General features: G+C 43.6%; 1 protein-coding gene and 1 non-coding gene across 2 annotated transcripts; one reads left to right on the top strand and one right to left on the bottom strand.

Moving 5' to 3' along the window:
* Nucleotides 1-582: 582 nt before the first annotated feature.
* Nucleotides 583-718, bottom strand: LOC139013362 (small nucleolar RNA SNORA42/SNORA80 family). The gene has a single exon (XR_011472013.1). It is a non-coding gene; the product is annotated as a small nucleolar RNA SNORA42/SNORA80 family (small nucleolar RNA).
* An 8,378-nt stretch (nt 719-9,096) lies between these two features.
* Nucleotides 9,097-16,059, top strand: SRSF3 (serine and arginine rich splicing factor 3). Its single transcript, XM_070418680.1, has 6 exons — nt 9,097-9,219; nt 10,332-10,539; nt 11,816-11,950; nt 14,093-14,131; nt 14,370-14,456; nt 14,640-16,059. The coding sequence occupies exons 2-6, from the start codon at nt 10,334-10,336 to the stop codon at nt 14,665-14,667; spliced, it is 495 nt and encodes a 164-aa protein (XP_070274781.1). The 5' UTR covers nt 9,097-9,219; nt 10,332-10,333; the 3' UTR covers nt 14,668-16,059.
* The last annotated feature ends 369 nt before the right edge of the window (nt 16,060-16,428 follow it).

Here is a 16,428-nt window from a genome sequence, read left to right as displayed (position 1 = left end):
CGGAAGTTTTGCTTAACTTCTGATTCAATTAAAACTTTATTAAGGACAATGGTTACTATTGATGTTATTAACAAACATTAGCCCAGCCAGCATGGCTCAGTGGTTGAGCTTTGACCTATGAACCAGGAGGTCACAGTTTGATACCTGGTAAGGGCACATGCCCAGGTTGTGGGCTGCAGGCTCCATCCCCAGTAGAGGGCATGCAGGAAGCAGCCAATGATATGCTCATCATTGATGTTTCTCTCTCTCTCTCTCTCCCTCTTCCTTCCTTTCTAAAATCAATGAAAAAATATATATTTAAAGGACACATTAGATTTTCAGAAAATAAAATAACAATGATTGGAGGATTGGTTTAACTATTGAAAGAATTTAGATTGAAGAATTTGAAACTTTAATAAATTGAATATTAATTAAAACACCAAAATCAATTATTATGCCTTTCCAGATAAAAGAGCCCCCCTCATTGCTGGAAGCCGGTCCATCCTTGCTGCTTGACACAGTTGCTGCAGGGAAGAAACATCTGCACAGCATATGCTTCAAGGGACCTGGCATATATGGCATACTGTTCTTTTTTTTTTTCTATACTGTACAGCCCCCTTCAGTGCTCACAGCCCAAGGGTAAGGAGACTGGGCAATGGTTTGAGGCTGCAACTTCCTCTGGCATGGGTCCACTATGAGAGGCCCACAGACAAGGGCCCCCCATAAATCATGACCATGCAATGACACACTGTTCTTTTTTTTTTTTCTTTTCTTTTTTTTCTTGGTATAAATCCTGATCCTAAATGACAAATTTATCTCAAGTATTGGTGTTATAGACACACTGTTCTTAATATGTTTGCTCACCTTCTTGGCTCTATGTGTTTTAACCAAGGTCACCTCTCCGAGAAAGGTTGTTTCTCCAGGTAGGGATTTTTCCCTGAAGTTAGGGAGGGAATAAAACCCCTTAACTAAGTGCCAGGTGGGTAATCACTTCAACTACGAACAATCACGCTTAAGCTACATAATCTTTACTCCCTGGAATGGAGATAAGAAACGCCCTAACCTTAGGAATAGAAATTGATAGGATTAAAATCAACTGGTATAAATACAGATGTAACAAGACAATAAAACACAGAACCTGGCTGGAGATCCTGGATAGAACCAGGCAAGAGAACCCAACCATGCTGATCAACTGAACGCTGCCTCTGTGTCATTCATTCCTTCTTCACTGACTCCGTCCACACCTTTGGGAACCCCTGGACCTGCTGGGGCTGGACCCCAACACCTCATTAAATACAAAGTTGTCACCTGGAATCTTCTATTGGAGGAGGAAGAAAGTCTCCTTGGTACACATACTTCTTTTTTTTAAAATTAAATCTTTATTGTTCAGATTATTACATTTGTTCCTCTTTTTTCCCCCCCCATAACTCCCTTCCTTCCAGTTCTCACCCTACCCTCCGCCCTCACTCCCCACCCACTGTCCTCATCCATAGGTGCACGATTTTTGTCCAGTCTCTTCCCGCATCTCCCACACCCTTCCCCCCCCCCCCCCCCAGAATAGTCAGTCCATTCCCTTTCTATGTCCCTGATTCTTTTTTTTTTTTTTTTTAATATATTTTATTGATTTTTTACAGAGAGGAAGGGAGAGGGTTAGTTGAGTTAGAAACATCGATGAGAGAGAAACATCGATCAGCTGCCTCCTGCACACTCCCTACTGGGGATGTGCCCGCAACCAAGGTACATGCCCTTGACCGGAATCGAACCTGGGACCCTTGAGTCCGCAGGCTGACGCTCTATCCACTGAGCCAAACCGGTTAGGGCGTCCCTGATTCTATTATAATCAACAGTTCATTCTGTTCATCAGATTATTTATTCACTTGATTCTTAGATTCACTTGTTGATAGATGCATATTTGTTGTTCATAATTTGTATCTTTTTTTTTCTAATATATTTTATTGATTTTTCACAGAGAGAAAGGGAGAGGGATAGAGAGTTAGAAGCATTAATGAGAGAGAAACATCGATCAGCTGCCTCCTGCACACCCCCTATTTGGGATGTGCCCGCAACCAAGGTACATGCCCCCGACTGGAATCGAACCTGGGACCCTTGAGTCCACAGGCCGACGCTCTAGCCACTGAGCCAAACTGGTTAGGGCCATAATTTGTATCTTTACCTTTTTCTTCTTCTTCCTCTTCTTAAAGGATACCTTTCAGCATTTCATATAATACTGGTTTGGTGGTGATGAACTCCTTTAGCTTTTCCTTATCTGTGAAGCTCTTTATCTGACCTTCAATTCTGAATGATAGCTTTGCTGGATAAAGTAATCTTGGTTGTAGGTTCTTAGCATTCATCACTTTGAATATTTCTTGCCACTCCCTTCTGGCCTGCAAAGTTTTTGTTGAGAAATCAGCTGACAGTCGTATGGGTATTCCCTTGTAGGTAACTGAGTTTCTTTCTCTTGCTGCTTTTAAGATTCTCTCTTTGTCTTTTGCTCTTGGCATTTTAATTATGATGTGTCTTGATGTGGTCCTCTTTGGATTCCTTTTGTTTGGGGTTCTCTGTGCTTCCTGGACTTGTAAATCTATTTCTTTCACCAGGAAGGGGAAGTTTTCTGTCATTATTTCTTCAAATAGGTTTTCAATATCTTGCTGTCTCTCATCTTCTGGCACCCCTATAATTCTGATGCTTGTACGCTTGAAGCTGTCCCAGACACTCCTTACACTATCTTCGTATTTTCAGATTCTTATTTCATTTTGCTTTTCCAGTTGGGTGTTTTTTGCTTCTTCACATTTCAAATCTTTGGCTTAATTCTTGCGCTCCTCTGGTCTGCTGTTGGGAGTCTATATAATATTCTTTATTTCAGTCCGTGTATGCTTAATTTCTAGTTGGTTCTTTATCACAACATCGAGGGTCTCATTAGATTTCTTGTAGATCTCAATAAGTTTATCGGCGGCTTCTAGACAGTTCTTGAGAGACCTTAAAAGTGTGGTTCTGAACTCAATATCCTCCCTTGATAGTTTTGTCCTGTTTCTTTGTCTCCGCATTTTTTACGCTTTCTTGGTGCACCCCCTAGTGGTCTTTGTGCGCAGTCTTGTTGTAGTTAAGCCTTGTTGTTGTAGTTAATACTAGAGGGATTTGACCTCCAGGCCGACTGGCTGTGAGAATCAGCTGTGTCTGCAGTGGGAAAACTTCTGTCCTCTGGAGAGGTGCTAATCTAGCCTTTGCCTGAGGCTATCCGGCAAATGGCTCTGCGCAGGGCTTGGGCGGGGCGGGTCGCACGGGCTCAACAGGGCGGGCAGAGGGAGCAGTTATGGCTGCTCTCAGTCCCGTTCCCAGAGGCTCTGCTTCTCAGAACCCCAGCAACTGCTGCAAACCTCGGAGAGAAAGCTGCCCTCACGTTCTGACCGATGCCAGACAGTCCCGCTTCTCTGGTTTGAGTCTGGGTCCCTAGAGACTCGCCAAGAACTGGAGCTCAGAGTCTGAGACTCCCTCCCAATTGAAAACGACAACCGCACCCTCAGCCACCAGCCTGCTCCTCGCGCACCTCCGCACCTTTGTATTTTCCACACTGCGCCTCCTCTGAGTCTCGGTATGCTGTTCTCTTTCCTTCTAGTTGAAGAATTTCCCATCAGCCAGCCTTCCTGTGGGTCTAGGTGATGTCTGTTCCGTCTTTTAGTTGTATTTTTGAAGTGGTTGTGCGAGGCAGCAAACTCCGGTGTTTACCTATGCCGCCAACTTGGTTTCTCCATACTTCTAACATACAATTATAGCATCTCTCTGAGCTTTCCAGAAAGAAATAATAAATACTCAATTAATGTTTATTGACAATGACTGTGATTGATTCATCTTTGCTTTTAAAATGTATATATATTTATTGATTTCAGAGGAGAAAGGAGAGGGAAGAGATAGAAACATCAATGAGAGAGAATCCTGCACGCCCTCTACTGGGGATTGAGGCCTAAACCCAGGCATGTGTCCTGACCAAGAATCGAACCATGACTTCCTGGTTCATAGGTCAATGATCAATCACTGAGCCATACCAGCCAGGTTCATCTTTGCTTTATTGAAAGCATTTAGTAGGCACTTGGTAAGTAGTTGTTGATATATAAATAAATATATGTGTAAAATGAACATTTTACATATTATTAATAAAATTTTAAGTCTCGCCCTCACTTTTGTGCTTAGCCACACTGGTTTATTTTTTTAATCCCTTTAACTTACTACAGGAACTTTATACATTCTGTACCCTCTTCCAGGAACATTCCCTCACTCCACTCACAAACTTTGCCTATTATCTCCTGCTTTTGCTCAATCACCACTTCCTCTGGGAAGCCTTCTTTGATTCATATAATCAGGCCAATCTCTCCTATGATATGTTCTTAGGGCACCTTTTCCCTCACCAACCATAAATAATTTCACAACTACCTGTGTGATTTTTTTTCTCTACTTTTCTTCCATATTGAAACGTAGATCTCTGAGGCTCTGTTTGGCTTACTACTTTCTCCTCTAAATCCATCTCAGTGTTTGGAAATAGAGGGTACCTAAAAATACTTCTTGAATGAATAAATGTTAACTATGTAATACGATCCAAAAAACTGTTTCAAGGAATCATATAAAAATACATAGAAGGGTGATACCTCAAAATATCAAAAATATTTTTTAAAAGCTTAACACTATGTAATTTGCAGAAACACTATTTTCACATAGTCTTCCAGTATATGGAACTTTATTTATTTTCTCCTGAGAATTTATTTTACTAAAGTTCTGTTGGTTTTTAAAATATTATTAGTTTGTATACAATATTATATTCATTATATTAGTTTCAGGTATACAATACAGTGATTCAACATTTTAATAACTTATTTACAATGTGATCACTCCACAAATTCTAGTAATCATGTGTCACCATGCAAACTTATCACAATATTATTGAGTTTATTCCTCTTCACCTTTTCACCCATCCCCTCACAACAGCTTCCTTCTGGTAACCATCCCTGTTTCTATGAGTCTGTTTTTATTTTGCTTGTTCTTTTGTTGTTGTTTTTAGTTTCAACATATAAGTGAAACAATATGGCTAAAATGAGTATTTTTTAAATTGATCTTAGAGTAGGGGGGTGGGAGAGGGAGAAAAAGGGAGAGAGAGAGAAATGAGAAATATTGATTGGTTGCCTCCCGCACACACCCCAACCTAGCATTGAACCTGCAACCTGGGCATGTGCCCTGACCAGGAATCAAACCAAATCTGAGACTCTTTGGAGCCACACCAGCCAGGGCTAAAATTAGATTTTAAATGATTATTTGTTGTAATTGTATGCGGTTATTTCCCATTTGTCCTGGTAGATTAACACTGCCCAATAGAAATATAATGCAAGCCACACATATAATTTTAAGTGTTCTAATAGCCACAGGTAAAAAAATAGAAAAGACATAGATGAAGTTAATTTTAATAATATAGTTTTTAACCCAATATGTAAAACATGTTATCCTCTCTACATGTAATGAATACAAAAATTTATGAGATATTGTACATTTTTTTCTTTGTATACTGTTTGAAATCCAGCATATATGTTACATTTGCAGCACATCTCAGTTCGGACCGAAATAGTGACACATGCCTAATGGTTGCTGTATGAGACAGCATAGCTCTTGATTATCTTTCCCCCATCTTCTCTGCTCTGTGCCCTGGGAAGCTGACTTCTAGGGTTGCATCACCCAGGTGTCTTGCCCTCAGGTCTCCAGATGGCTTTGGGCTACAGAAGGTACCATTAAAAGATGGGACTGCCTGGCCGGTGTGGCTCACTTGGTTGGGCATTTCCTATGCACCAAGAGATTACCGGTTTGATTGCCGGTCAGGGCCAGGTTTTTGGCTCAATCCCCCAGGCCTTGATGTTTCTCTCTCTCTCTCCCTCTGCCTGAAATCAAGAAAAACATATATGTTTTTAGTATGTAGTCCAGTTCTTCCAACTCTGACCATGATCCCTTCAAGAAAACAAAGCAAAAGCCCACATCTGGGGTGCTGCAGTACCTCTAGTTAAGGCCATAGTGGCCTCTCTTCATTGCTACAGCACTTGCCTGGTTCTGGTAACTCTGATCATTCTTGCCCTAGTGGGCCTCAGAGCTGCCTCTGGGAGTCCTGCCTTCACTTGTGGGTTTCCTTAACCCTGCCATACTTCTATAAATAACCCTGTATTGACTGTGCTATCTGTTTCCAGGACATTGAACCAAGTAGGGAATGAACTATTGTTATGGTCTAAGCTCTTATTAGATTTTCCTTGAAGTCAACTACAGTATTTAAAGTATTAATTCTTATACATAGGTATTCATGCCTGGCCATCAGTAACTTTTTTTTCCTTAAATTAAAAAAAAAAAGTATTTAGCTTATTGGTAACGGATGAATTTTTTAGAATTGGAAGATTACTTGATGCCACGGTTCTCAACCTGAGGTAGTGAGGAGTGTGTCAGAGTAATTTCTGTGTTTGGAATCTTTCTGTGTGCAAGTGCCGGGGGCGGGGAAATAAAGTCAAAGTGGCTTAGGCATTTGGGGGAAGAGGTAGAGAGCTTGCACGTTCAAATAACTGGGAATTCCAAAAGCGGAACTGGGCCCAGGGCTTCTACAACCAGAGGCCCAGGGCTCCTCATTGCCATCTCTCAGGTCGCTCTGCCTTTAGGTTGGGTCTATCGCAGGCTGCTTCTTCCAGTGGGGAAGGCGGGGGAGGGGGGGGGGGTGGAGATGGAGGAGAAAGGGATGGCTGCCCTGGCAGCAATGCTGGAATTAGTCACTGATCGGATTATTCATCATTTCTAATGGGGGTGAGGGTAGGGGGCTATGAACTGGAATGACTTAACCAGTGGTGGCCATTCCCCTCCCCATGAAAAAGTGGGTTGTAGGGCCCAACCACACTGGAATCAATAACAGGGTCTACTTGTGAGAAAGGTAGTTCCCCCAAGAAAGATCAAGAGATATTCACTACAATACATAGCTCCATTCCCTGTCCCTACCAAGAATTTCTGATTGGTCTTTCTTAAAGCATCAGGTTTTCTAGGGTTCAGACAAGAATGGTTGGTGGCCAAAGAAAATCAAAGCAACATTAAAATATTCCAGAATTTAAATGGATACTTCATTTAGCTGCAGTCAGCAGAAGATGGAAAGCGTGTGTGGATAGCCAGAGGCGGTTCAACATGTACTCATGAATACAGCAAGTAGGAGTGTCCCATTGAGACGCATGCTAGACTGGCTAGCATTACACACACCAACAAAAACAGGGAAAATGGTGGGAAAGGATGGCATACTGAGGTGTGAAAGGGATATTTAAAAAGAGGCAGCATTTTCTATCAACAATAAAGGCAAAAAAAATTTATTAAAAGAGCATTTTTGTTGTTGTTTTGTAAATCCTCAGCCACGGATATTTTTCCCATTGATTTTTTTTTTGAGAGTGGAAGGGAGGCGGAAATTAATTCTGAGATGGGTTAAGGGATTCTTTTCAAGACACTTTATTTTTTAAAATATATTTTTACTGATTTCAGAGTGTAAGGGAGAGGGACAGACAGATAGAAACATCAACGATGAGAGAGAATTAATGATTGGCTGCCTACCCCACCCTAGGGACTGAGCCCGAAACCCGGACATGTTGCCCTGCCTGGGAATCCAGCCCTGACCTCCTCGGTCACAGGTCGACCACTGAGCCACACCGGCTGCGGGAAGACACTGGAGCAGTGAGCAGCCGTGGGGCTGGGGTCCGCATCCAGGACCATCTGACTTTGCTCTGGCAGAAGAAACATTAAGAGAGAAAAGCTTACACGGCGGAGAGGAGCAAGTGAGGCAAACCGAAGGGAGCCAGGGGAGAGAGACACTTAGAGGATGGAAGGGAAGTCAGCGGGAGAGACGCAGGGCTTGCCAGGACCCCCTCCCAGGCGAGGCCAGCACGGGGCCTGCTCAGCCCTGGAGCTCCCAGCCCCCTTCTCCCCTCGCTATGGCACCCCCGTTTCACACCCGAGAAAACCAAGGCTCAGAGCGAGTCCATCTTCTTTGTTTTCCCCTCCCCACAATGGGAAGTCCTTTTCGGGCCACAATCAGAGATAAGGCTCCCAAGGAAAACACCTGGGAGAGATAAGACAGGAAAGTAACGAGCGGATCTTTCAGCGAATGACTTAAAATACAGGTTATTTTTGTTTTGTTTTCCCGAGAGCATATTTAAAAACAGCTTAGCAATAGGTAAGTGAGACGCCCCTGCAGGCGGGTAGAGGGAACCGGACTCCCAGGCCGAGCGCGCGGTTCCGGAGCGGGAGGGGGGTCGCGGCCTTCCCCTCCCAACCGTGTGTCATCCTGCGGCTCCGTCTTCCTCGCGGGAGCGGGAACCGGAAGGGCGAGGGGCCCACGGAGCCCCCACCGCTTCTGCCGGAGGAAGAGCGGAGGCGCCCTCCTGGCATCTGCTGGGGGCTTAGGATGGAACTCAGTCGTCCTGGGAGCTCCCGTTTATCGTGATCCGCCGAAGCTACAGTTTCCCGGTGGCCGGCCGGTCTCCGGGGCCGGCGCGTTGCTATTACACCTCGCGAGCGCCCGCAGGCGAGGACGCCGCCGCCGGCCCGGCCCAATCCCGCCGCTGCGGCCGGAGGCGGGAAAACCGCGGAGCGGCGGACTGCCGGGCCGGCTTTCCCGTGAGCGCAGGACCTGGCGGCCACAAGCCGGCGGCAGCCCGGTCACCCCTCCGTGACCTTGGAGCCACTCGGAAGCGCGCCTGTAAGCGCCCGGGTCTCGGTTCCAGCCCCGCCGCGGGCGGGGATCGGGTGTTGGATTCATCCGAGACCTCAATCCTATCAGGAGCCAGCGGCTCCATCAGCTCAGGGGGGTGGCGGCCGCTGTGTGAACAGCGCCGGCCATCTGGGGAGAAGGGGGGACGGGAAAGATGGGGACACGGAGGAGGAGCCCCGGGGGAGCGCCAGGCGCGCGGAGGCCGGGCGCCCCCAGACCCCGCGGCGCGGCCCGAGCGCGCTCCCAGCCACCGCGCGGCTCGTCGCGTTCGCAGCCGCTGCGTCACGGCCTCCTCGGCCGCTCATTGGGCGAGCCTGTCCAATCACATGACCCCAGCATGGCGTATAAATAAGGGCGAGGGGAAGGCGGTGGTCCGCCATTTCGTGGACGCCGGGGTGGTGCGGGGACCTGTGGAGCCGGGCGGAGGGGAGCCGAGGAGCCGTCCGAGGGTGTGTGAAGTTCAGCCTCCGCGTTTCTCACTCCAGATCTCGGTAAGAGGCCGGGTCCGAAGAAGGGAAGGGGGAAGTGGGACGTAACAGGGCCGAGGTGGGGCCGGGCCCCATGGCGGCGCCAGATGGAGACAAAGGGCCGCCGCCGCCATTTTGTGACGTGCGGCGCGGGCGGCGGCGGGCTGGCAGCCCACCGGGCGGGCCCCGGCCTGGAGGGAAGGGGTTCGTGGACCTTTGTGGGGGGATGCGCCGGGGAGTGAGGTTGCCCGAGGATCGAGGCAGCGGCGGACCTGGTACCGAGTCGTACGCCAGGCCGCGCGGCCTTTCAATTTATGGCGCCTTTTTTTTTCCGCCCCACGTTTTCTGAAGCTCCCAGGGTTTTTGTCCCTGGGCTATGTCAAGGCTGGGATTGTGGCCTGGGCGGGCTGGAAGGGGCCAATGGAGGCAAAAAAGGGGACATCTTGTAATAGTTTGAATAATAAGGAATTAATTCATAAAAAGACCGGAAGTGGTTTCTGTACTCACATTTTCATGTAATTTTAATTCGACTCCACTTTTTACTCCTTGAACCCAGCCTTTTTTTTTTTTTTTTTTTTTTTAAACCCATCTTCTGTGGGCAGCATTTGTTTTTGTAGCTGCGTCCCGGTAGCCCGTAGGCCTGAAGCTGGTCACAGGGAGGTTTTTTTTAAATCAGTCTGCAGCCGTGGTTTGGTCTCACCTCCCGGGCAGAGGGCGGGGTCACGCCAATAGGATGTGTCTGGGCTGGTTTTTTAATCGGATTAAGCCGAGCGGGGGAAGGACCGGGGGTGAGAATGGTCCTTACACCGAGTGTTGAGAGGCCGCTCTTTGCAGCCATTGAAACCCGCCTGGGGTGTTGGGGGCGCGGCTCCAGTGGCTCAGCCCCAGCCCCTAACGTGCGGCTCACTCCCGAGAGCCTGGCTCTGCGTTCACCTGCCTCGGACATTTCATAATAGACGGGATCGGGATGTATGCCCTTCAGTCTCATTTAACGGAGAAACGGGTGTTTTGAGGGTCGTAGTTTTAATTAGGTTTTTAGTATTCTGGCAGTCTTTCCTAAGGGTCTGTTTCTCACTGTGTATGTAGATTATTTGGTTAAATCTTCCATATTTTGGTTTTGTTTTTTATTTTTATAGAAATGCATCGTGATTCCTGTCCATTGGATTGTAAGGTTTATGTGGGAAATCTTGGGAACAACGGTAACAAGACTGAGCTGGAACGGGCTTTTGGCTATTATGGGCCACTCAGGAGTGTGTGGGTTGCTAGAAACCCTCCCGGCTTTGCTTTCGTGGAGTTTGAAGATCCCCGAGATGCAGCCGATGCTGTCCGAGAGCTAGACGGAAGGTAATTTAATCATAATGTCGCTCAAGTTTTTAATGTTTAAAAATCTCTAGAATAATGGTTCTGAGGGGCTTCTTGGTTATCTGAAATGGATGTTACTGGAAATTTGTGTACACCTTTTTTACAATAAAAAAAAAAGGACCGAACAGTTTTAGTGGAGATATATAGGAGGATTCTTTTTAGTCAGTTGGTCATTGAGGAAAATAATTAGGTTTAATGGTCAATTCTTGATGGGTGGACAGCTACATCCAAAAAATGGTCAAAACATTTTAATCTAAATTCTCTTCAGTGTCAACTGTTCTAAAACAGCTGTGGAATCACATTTTCTTTAAGAATGGCCCTGTATTGATCATTGTAGCTGGATGGTGCTTACGTGGGGTGTATTGCACTGTTCTCTTTCACTGTTTGGAGTGCTGCCTTTAGGAAGTCTGGCTTGTATAGCAGTTCCGCAGCTGGTGCTAATACCGCGTCTTAATAGCGAGCAGGTGTTGCCCCTTCTACTTGGCATTTTGAACCATTGGATTTCAATCCTAAAATGTTTGGAGGGTTGTCTGTATAAAAGCTTGTTTATCCGAGCAGATTGCAGAACATATTTCCAGGGTTGCACCTCTTCCCAGTCACTGTGGCTTAATCTAAATATAATGGCTTTTGGAATTTTTTATGTCAACTATTGTGTGATAATTGAGGGAGAAGGGTGATGTAAAATAAAATGGCCAAATGTCCTATTTATTGCTGTTTACATGGACGGGTGGAGTAGAGAGACCAGCAAATACAGTGGGGCCTTGACTTACAAGTTTAATTCGTTCTGAGACCCAGCTCGTTAAGGAGCTTGTTAACTCAAATTACTCTATCAACTCAATGCAAAAAATGGGCCGAGAGACAGCTGGTATCTTAAAAAGCTCATTAGCCGGGACACTAGTAAGTCAAGGCCCCACTGTATAGTGTAAGATGCGTAAACAAGTGATGGGACCACAAAGGAAGAAGTCACACAGGATGTAGATGAACTAGTTCTGTAAAGATTAGTCTGCGTGTTTTTTCACACTTAAATTACAACTGCTAACAAATTAACATTGAGCCCAGTGATCAGACTGACTCTTAACAAAACAATAAAATGTAGGGAAGTTAGTTTTCTTTAAGAAAATCAGGGAACTGAAACCTGTTTTGGCATTAAGGACTCTGCAGGCATTCAGATGTGTTCTTAACTAGAAGTGCTCTTTGGAACATCTTTTAGAAAGTCAGTTTGGCTGCTTTAAATGTAATAATGCTTTTTTCTCCCTAGAACACTATGTGGCTGCCGAGTAAGAGTGGAACTGTCGAATGGTGAAAAGAGAAGTCGAAATCGAGGCCCGCCTCCCTCTTGGGGTCGTCGCCCTCGAGATGATTATCGGCGAAGGAGTCCTCCACCTCGCCGCAGGTACTTGAGAGAGAGCGTGACTAGAGGTATTGGTGTAATGGAGTAGGTAATAGGAGCAGGTACTTCTCTCAAAGTTTGTTGGTGGGTTTTAAATGTATTGTGAAGAACCGGAGGTTTTTATGAAGCATTTGCTGGGTGTAGTTTGGGGTATGTGAGTTGTGCTGAGTGTTGGCTTTTGTCTTTAGGTTCATGTTGGTAGTCAGTAACTTCTATCTTGGATCTATCTTCTAGTTCATCTTCTAGTTGCATCTTTCCAAGTCTTCCCTTATACTTCAATTTAGGCCTTTTTCCATTTCTTGACTCCATAATGACAAACATTACATTCAACTCTAGCTCTTCACCAAAAAATGTGTTTTCTATTAGCACGATTGTAATATTTATCAATCAGGCAGCTGTTTTAATGTTACAACTGGTAAAATAGAAATCTTTCTGAAACTAACTTAAGTCACTGACCAATAAAGGGGGCTATAAAAGTAATCCCAGTCATCTATTCTTCATACCCAAATAGGAGAGAGATCAGTTTTTTTATAATTGACAATGGCATCATTCTTGGACCAGGCAGTGGTGTCTGGATGCTAAGTCCACATCTCCTCAAATCTCCAAAATAGTTTCTGAAGGACTGAATTTACCTCTTAAAGGTGAGTGAAGTCCTAGGAGATAGGAGTTCAAAATCTTGCCCCTTTTGCTGTTTTGAAAAACAACACACTGTTGCCCATCATAATAGAGTATTTGTTAGCTAATAGATGGTTGTACTGATGGCTTGTTTTTTTCATTTTTTTTTGTGCTTTTTGGTCCATCTATTAATAAAAATGAACCCCGTTACAGAGTCACCATCATGTCTCTTCTCACCACCCTCTGAGTCTGCATTAGCCAGTCAACTAGCCCTTTCAGCGTCATGTGACCAGCGCGCCCCATTCAGCTTGGCTGGTGTCGTTTCACATGACCCAGGCATGGCCAGTCGTCAGGTTGCACCGCCCTTTGGTTCCCGAGCATGCTGTTTTCTCTCAGCCTTCTCTCCAACCTTAACCAAATCGGCAGCAGCCACCTCGACCGCCCACACATTCCTGGCCAATCAGCTCAGCTGTTTATTTACCAAATGTCTTCACAACAACTACAGCAGCAGCCTTCGGCTAACAAAAAAGCAGGAAAAATCCACAACACCCCCTTCGCCAACCAACTAAATCCAACGCAACATCTGGCAAAACCTTTTCAGCAAATTCTTCCTGGCCGTCAGTCCGGCAGCCTCACCTCACCATTTCTAGCTTGTTGAAACCCAAAACTAGTAAGTTTTTCCTGCTTATACAGTTTACTGCTGGTTAAAATAAGGAGTAAGCGGCTTAAAGTAATTCTTTTTTTCTGGATCAAAGGCTGGCTGTGCATAATTGAATGGTAATGTACATATATATTGCTTGAATAAAACTTTTAAGGGTGATAGGGAACTCATAATGTAACTAGACCTTCAAGTGAAACTTATTTGCATGTGTGAGATGCCAAACTAAAAATTTTAATGACTAACAGATTTAGCTTTCCTTTCTAGCAAAAATTTGACTCCTATCACCTTTAAATGGTTTTACTAACAGTTTTCAAAATTTTAAAATTTTGGGGGTGAAGTGGGCCAAGAGCTAAGGTAATTTTGATAAGTCTAAACACACCCTTAAATGTGACGATCACAAATGCAGTTCTAATGTAGCACTTAATGGCATCAATATTTACACCTAGCGCGTTTTCACAATTACACTATCCACCTGGTACCTAAGTCTTGTCATGGACTTATAGGTTTGCATGGGTTCCAAATACTGGTTTATGGTACTGTTTTTGGAACTACTTGTGGGACTACATTTTGGTGTGGTGTTTTGGGTAGTGAAGTTAGTTTGACATGAAGTTTTGCATTGGACAGATCTGCTGTGAAGCATTCTTTGTTAAAGTGAGTCCATGGTTGGAATACCTGCTTTTCACTTGAGCTTTTGGTTCCTTAATCCTTCTGTGCCTTTTTTTTTCTTTTCTTTTTTTTTTTTTTGGACGATGGGTGCCAGTTCTTCGGCACATTCACTGGGCCCAACAGTGAGATTGAAAAGTTGGGAAATGCCTCACGCCATACATACTAGTTGACAGTTAGCCTAACTTTCTTGTTTCTGCTTTTAGATCTCCAAGACGGAGAAGCTTCTCCCGTAGCCGGAGCAGGTAAATGACTTTTTCGGCCACAGTCTCAGAAATGGCAGTGTTGTTTGCTATTCATATGCTGTTTTCTAAATGACTTGGTTAATGGTAATGGATCTTGTAATGAATTCTTAGTAATGGATAAAGTGTTACATGGAACCAGTATTAACTTAGTAGAATTAACTCTTTGTTTTCAAAGACTTATTGGAAATATTTATTGTTTATAGTCCTGAATGGTCTCATTTTTCTTTGGCCTCTGTAGGTCCCTTTCCAGAGATAGGAGAAGAGAGAGATCACTGTCTCGGGAGAGAAATCATAAGCCGTCTCGATCCTTCTCTAGGTCTCGGAGGTAAGATCTTTAATGATGAGCTAGTTAAGACCTCGTATGTGTAACATACTAAAACCACAAATAGTTCTAACTAAGCCATTTTTATATAATTTTATAATTTTCTACCATAAAAATTTTTTGATGTTTTGTCACTGTCACCAAGTTACAGATGGAACCTGTTTTTCTGCTTTTGTTTTTTTTTAGCCGATCTAGGTCAAATGAAAGGAAATAGAAGACCAGTTTGCAAGATGAGTGGTGTACAGGAAATAACTTCATTTGACAGGAGTATGTACAGAAAATTCAAGTTTTGTTTGAGACTTCATAAGCTTGGTGCATTTTTAAGATGTTGTAGCTGTTCACATTTGTTTGTCTTGGAACAGTGACACACAAAGATGTAATTCTCTATGGTTTGAAATGGATCATATGAGGCATGTAATATCAAGAATTGTTACTTTACAATGTTCCCTTAAGCAAAATTGAATTTGCTTTGAACTTCAGTCTTGAGTAGACTGATAATAAACCTCTTAACTTCTGCCCAGCTAACGTGTGATGTTGAATATTGTGGAAACAAAACTGGCAAAATTTGGATTTAAGACTTTCCATAGCTGTGACCTAATATGCAGCTGTAGTTGGACAGGCAGTCTTCAAAAGCTGCTGTGAACCAAGCCAGCAGCTAAAAATTAAAGCTGCACTCTTAAATTAGATTAGAGGTTTAAAAAAATCCAACACTGGGCAGATGTCCAGTTAGTGTAGAATCTAAGTTAAAGTTTTAAGAAAGTTAGTTTACCTTTGCTTCGGTCATAAATTTCTTAAGTGATTGCTATATATGAATACGTGGCTATTGGTAACATTCTTCACTTGGAAATTTGAGACTGTTCAAAATACCAGTTTCCTGCCAGTTTAAGGGTACATTGTAGAGCTGAACTTTGAGTTACTGTGCAAAATTTTTTTTCATGCTGTCATTTGTAATATGTTTTGTGAGAATCCTTGGGATTAAAGTTTTGGTTACAAATTGTTGTTTAACCTGAAAGCCTGTTTTTCCTTGCAAAACTAAAATGTGTGAGCTTGGTATCAAGTTCAGGTATAACATTCCTATTGGAAGCCATACTTATATTTTCTTGTAAAGTGCTTTTGAATTAATAAATAATAGCATAACTGTAATAGTCAAACCCACTATTACCACAGTTCTTGTCCCATGGAAAGCAGTTGGTTACACAAATCTTATAAGAAACAAAATTGAGGCTTTTGAAGTGAAGGGAATTTTTGGTTGTCACTTAAGTGATCGTTCTTGAGTTTTTTCTTTGGACTTACTCAGTGACCAACATTTTAAAGGTTAGCAACCTAGTACATTATAACCCAAAGTTGCCCCAATCACTAAAAAGGCTTTTAGCATTAGCATGAGAACTTTCCACAAAGCTTTAAAAATTGCTTCCATTTTATTTTACATGATTTGAGGTGTTGCATGGGAATTCTAAATTGATCCATTATAATGTAAAATTCACTATATGGTTCAAATGTAACAGTGCAGACTTGAATACGGAGGCATGCATAACCTTCCTCTTAGAAATAGAGGAGCTGTAATTTCTAAATTTTGTGCAATTAGATTAAACCATAATGCAACAGTCTTGTGGCTTAGTTTCCTTAAATGTGCTATTTTATGACAGTTTTGGATTATCCTGACTTTAATATGACAGAAGTCATTGCATTGAGTTGAATCTATAAGGCTATACACATATACTGTAAGAGAATTTTAATTGATTTTTAGAGTGGAAGGGAGAGAGAAACAACTATCAATTGTCCACCTATGGAGCCCAAAAACCTGGACATGTTCCTTGACCAGGATTCAAATGGGCAGAATAATGCTCAACCAATGACCCACACCGGCCAGCGCTCTATGAGGATATCTTGTAAGATTAGGTCCTAAACAGTAATTTCCCTTGGTCCTTAGCCTTTCATGCAAATATCAGGGGGGAGAGTCTGTGTGTCACAAGGG

Source organism: Myotis yumanensis, unplaced genomic scaffold (assembly GCF_028538775.1).
Source record: "Myotis yumanensis isolate MYYU_CA2020_CCGP unplaced genomic scaffold, mMyoYum1.0.hap1 SCAF_6, whole genome shotgun sequence".
In the NCBI taxonomy this organism is placed as follows: Eukaryota; Metazoa; Chordata; class Mammalia; order Chiroptera; family Vespertilionidae; genus Myotis; species Myotis yumanensis.
This window is presented reverse-complemented; position numbering and strand designations above follow the sequence as displayed.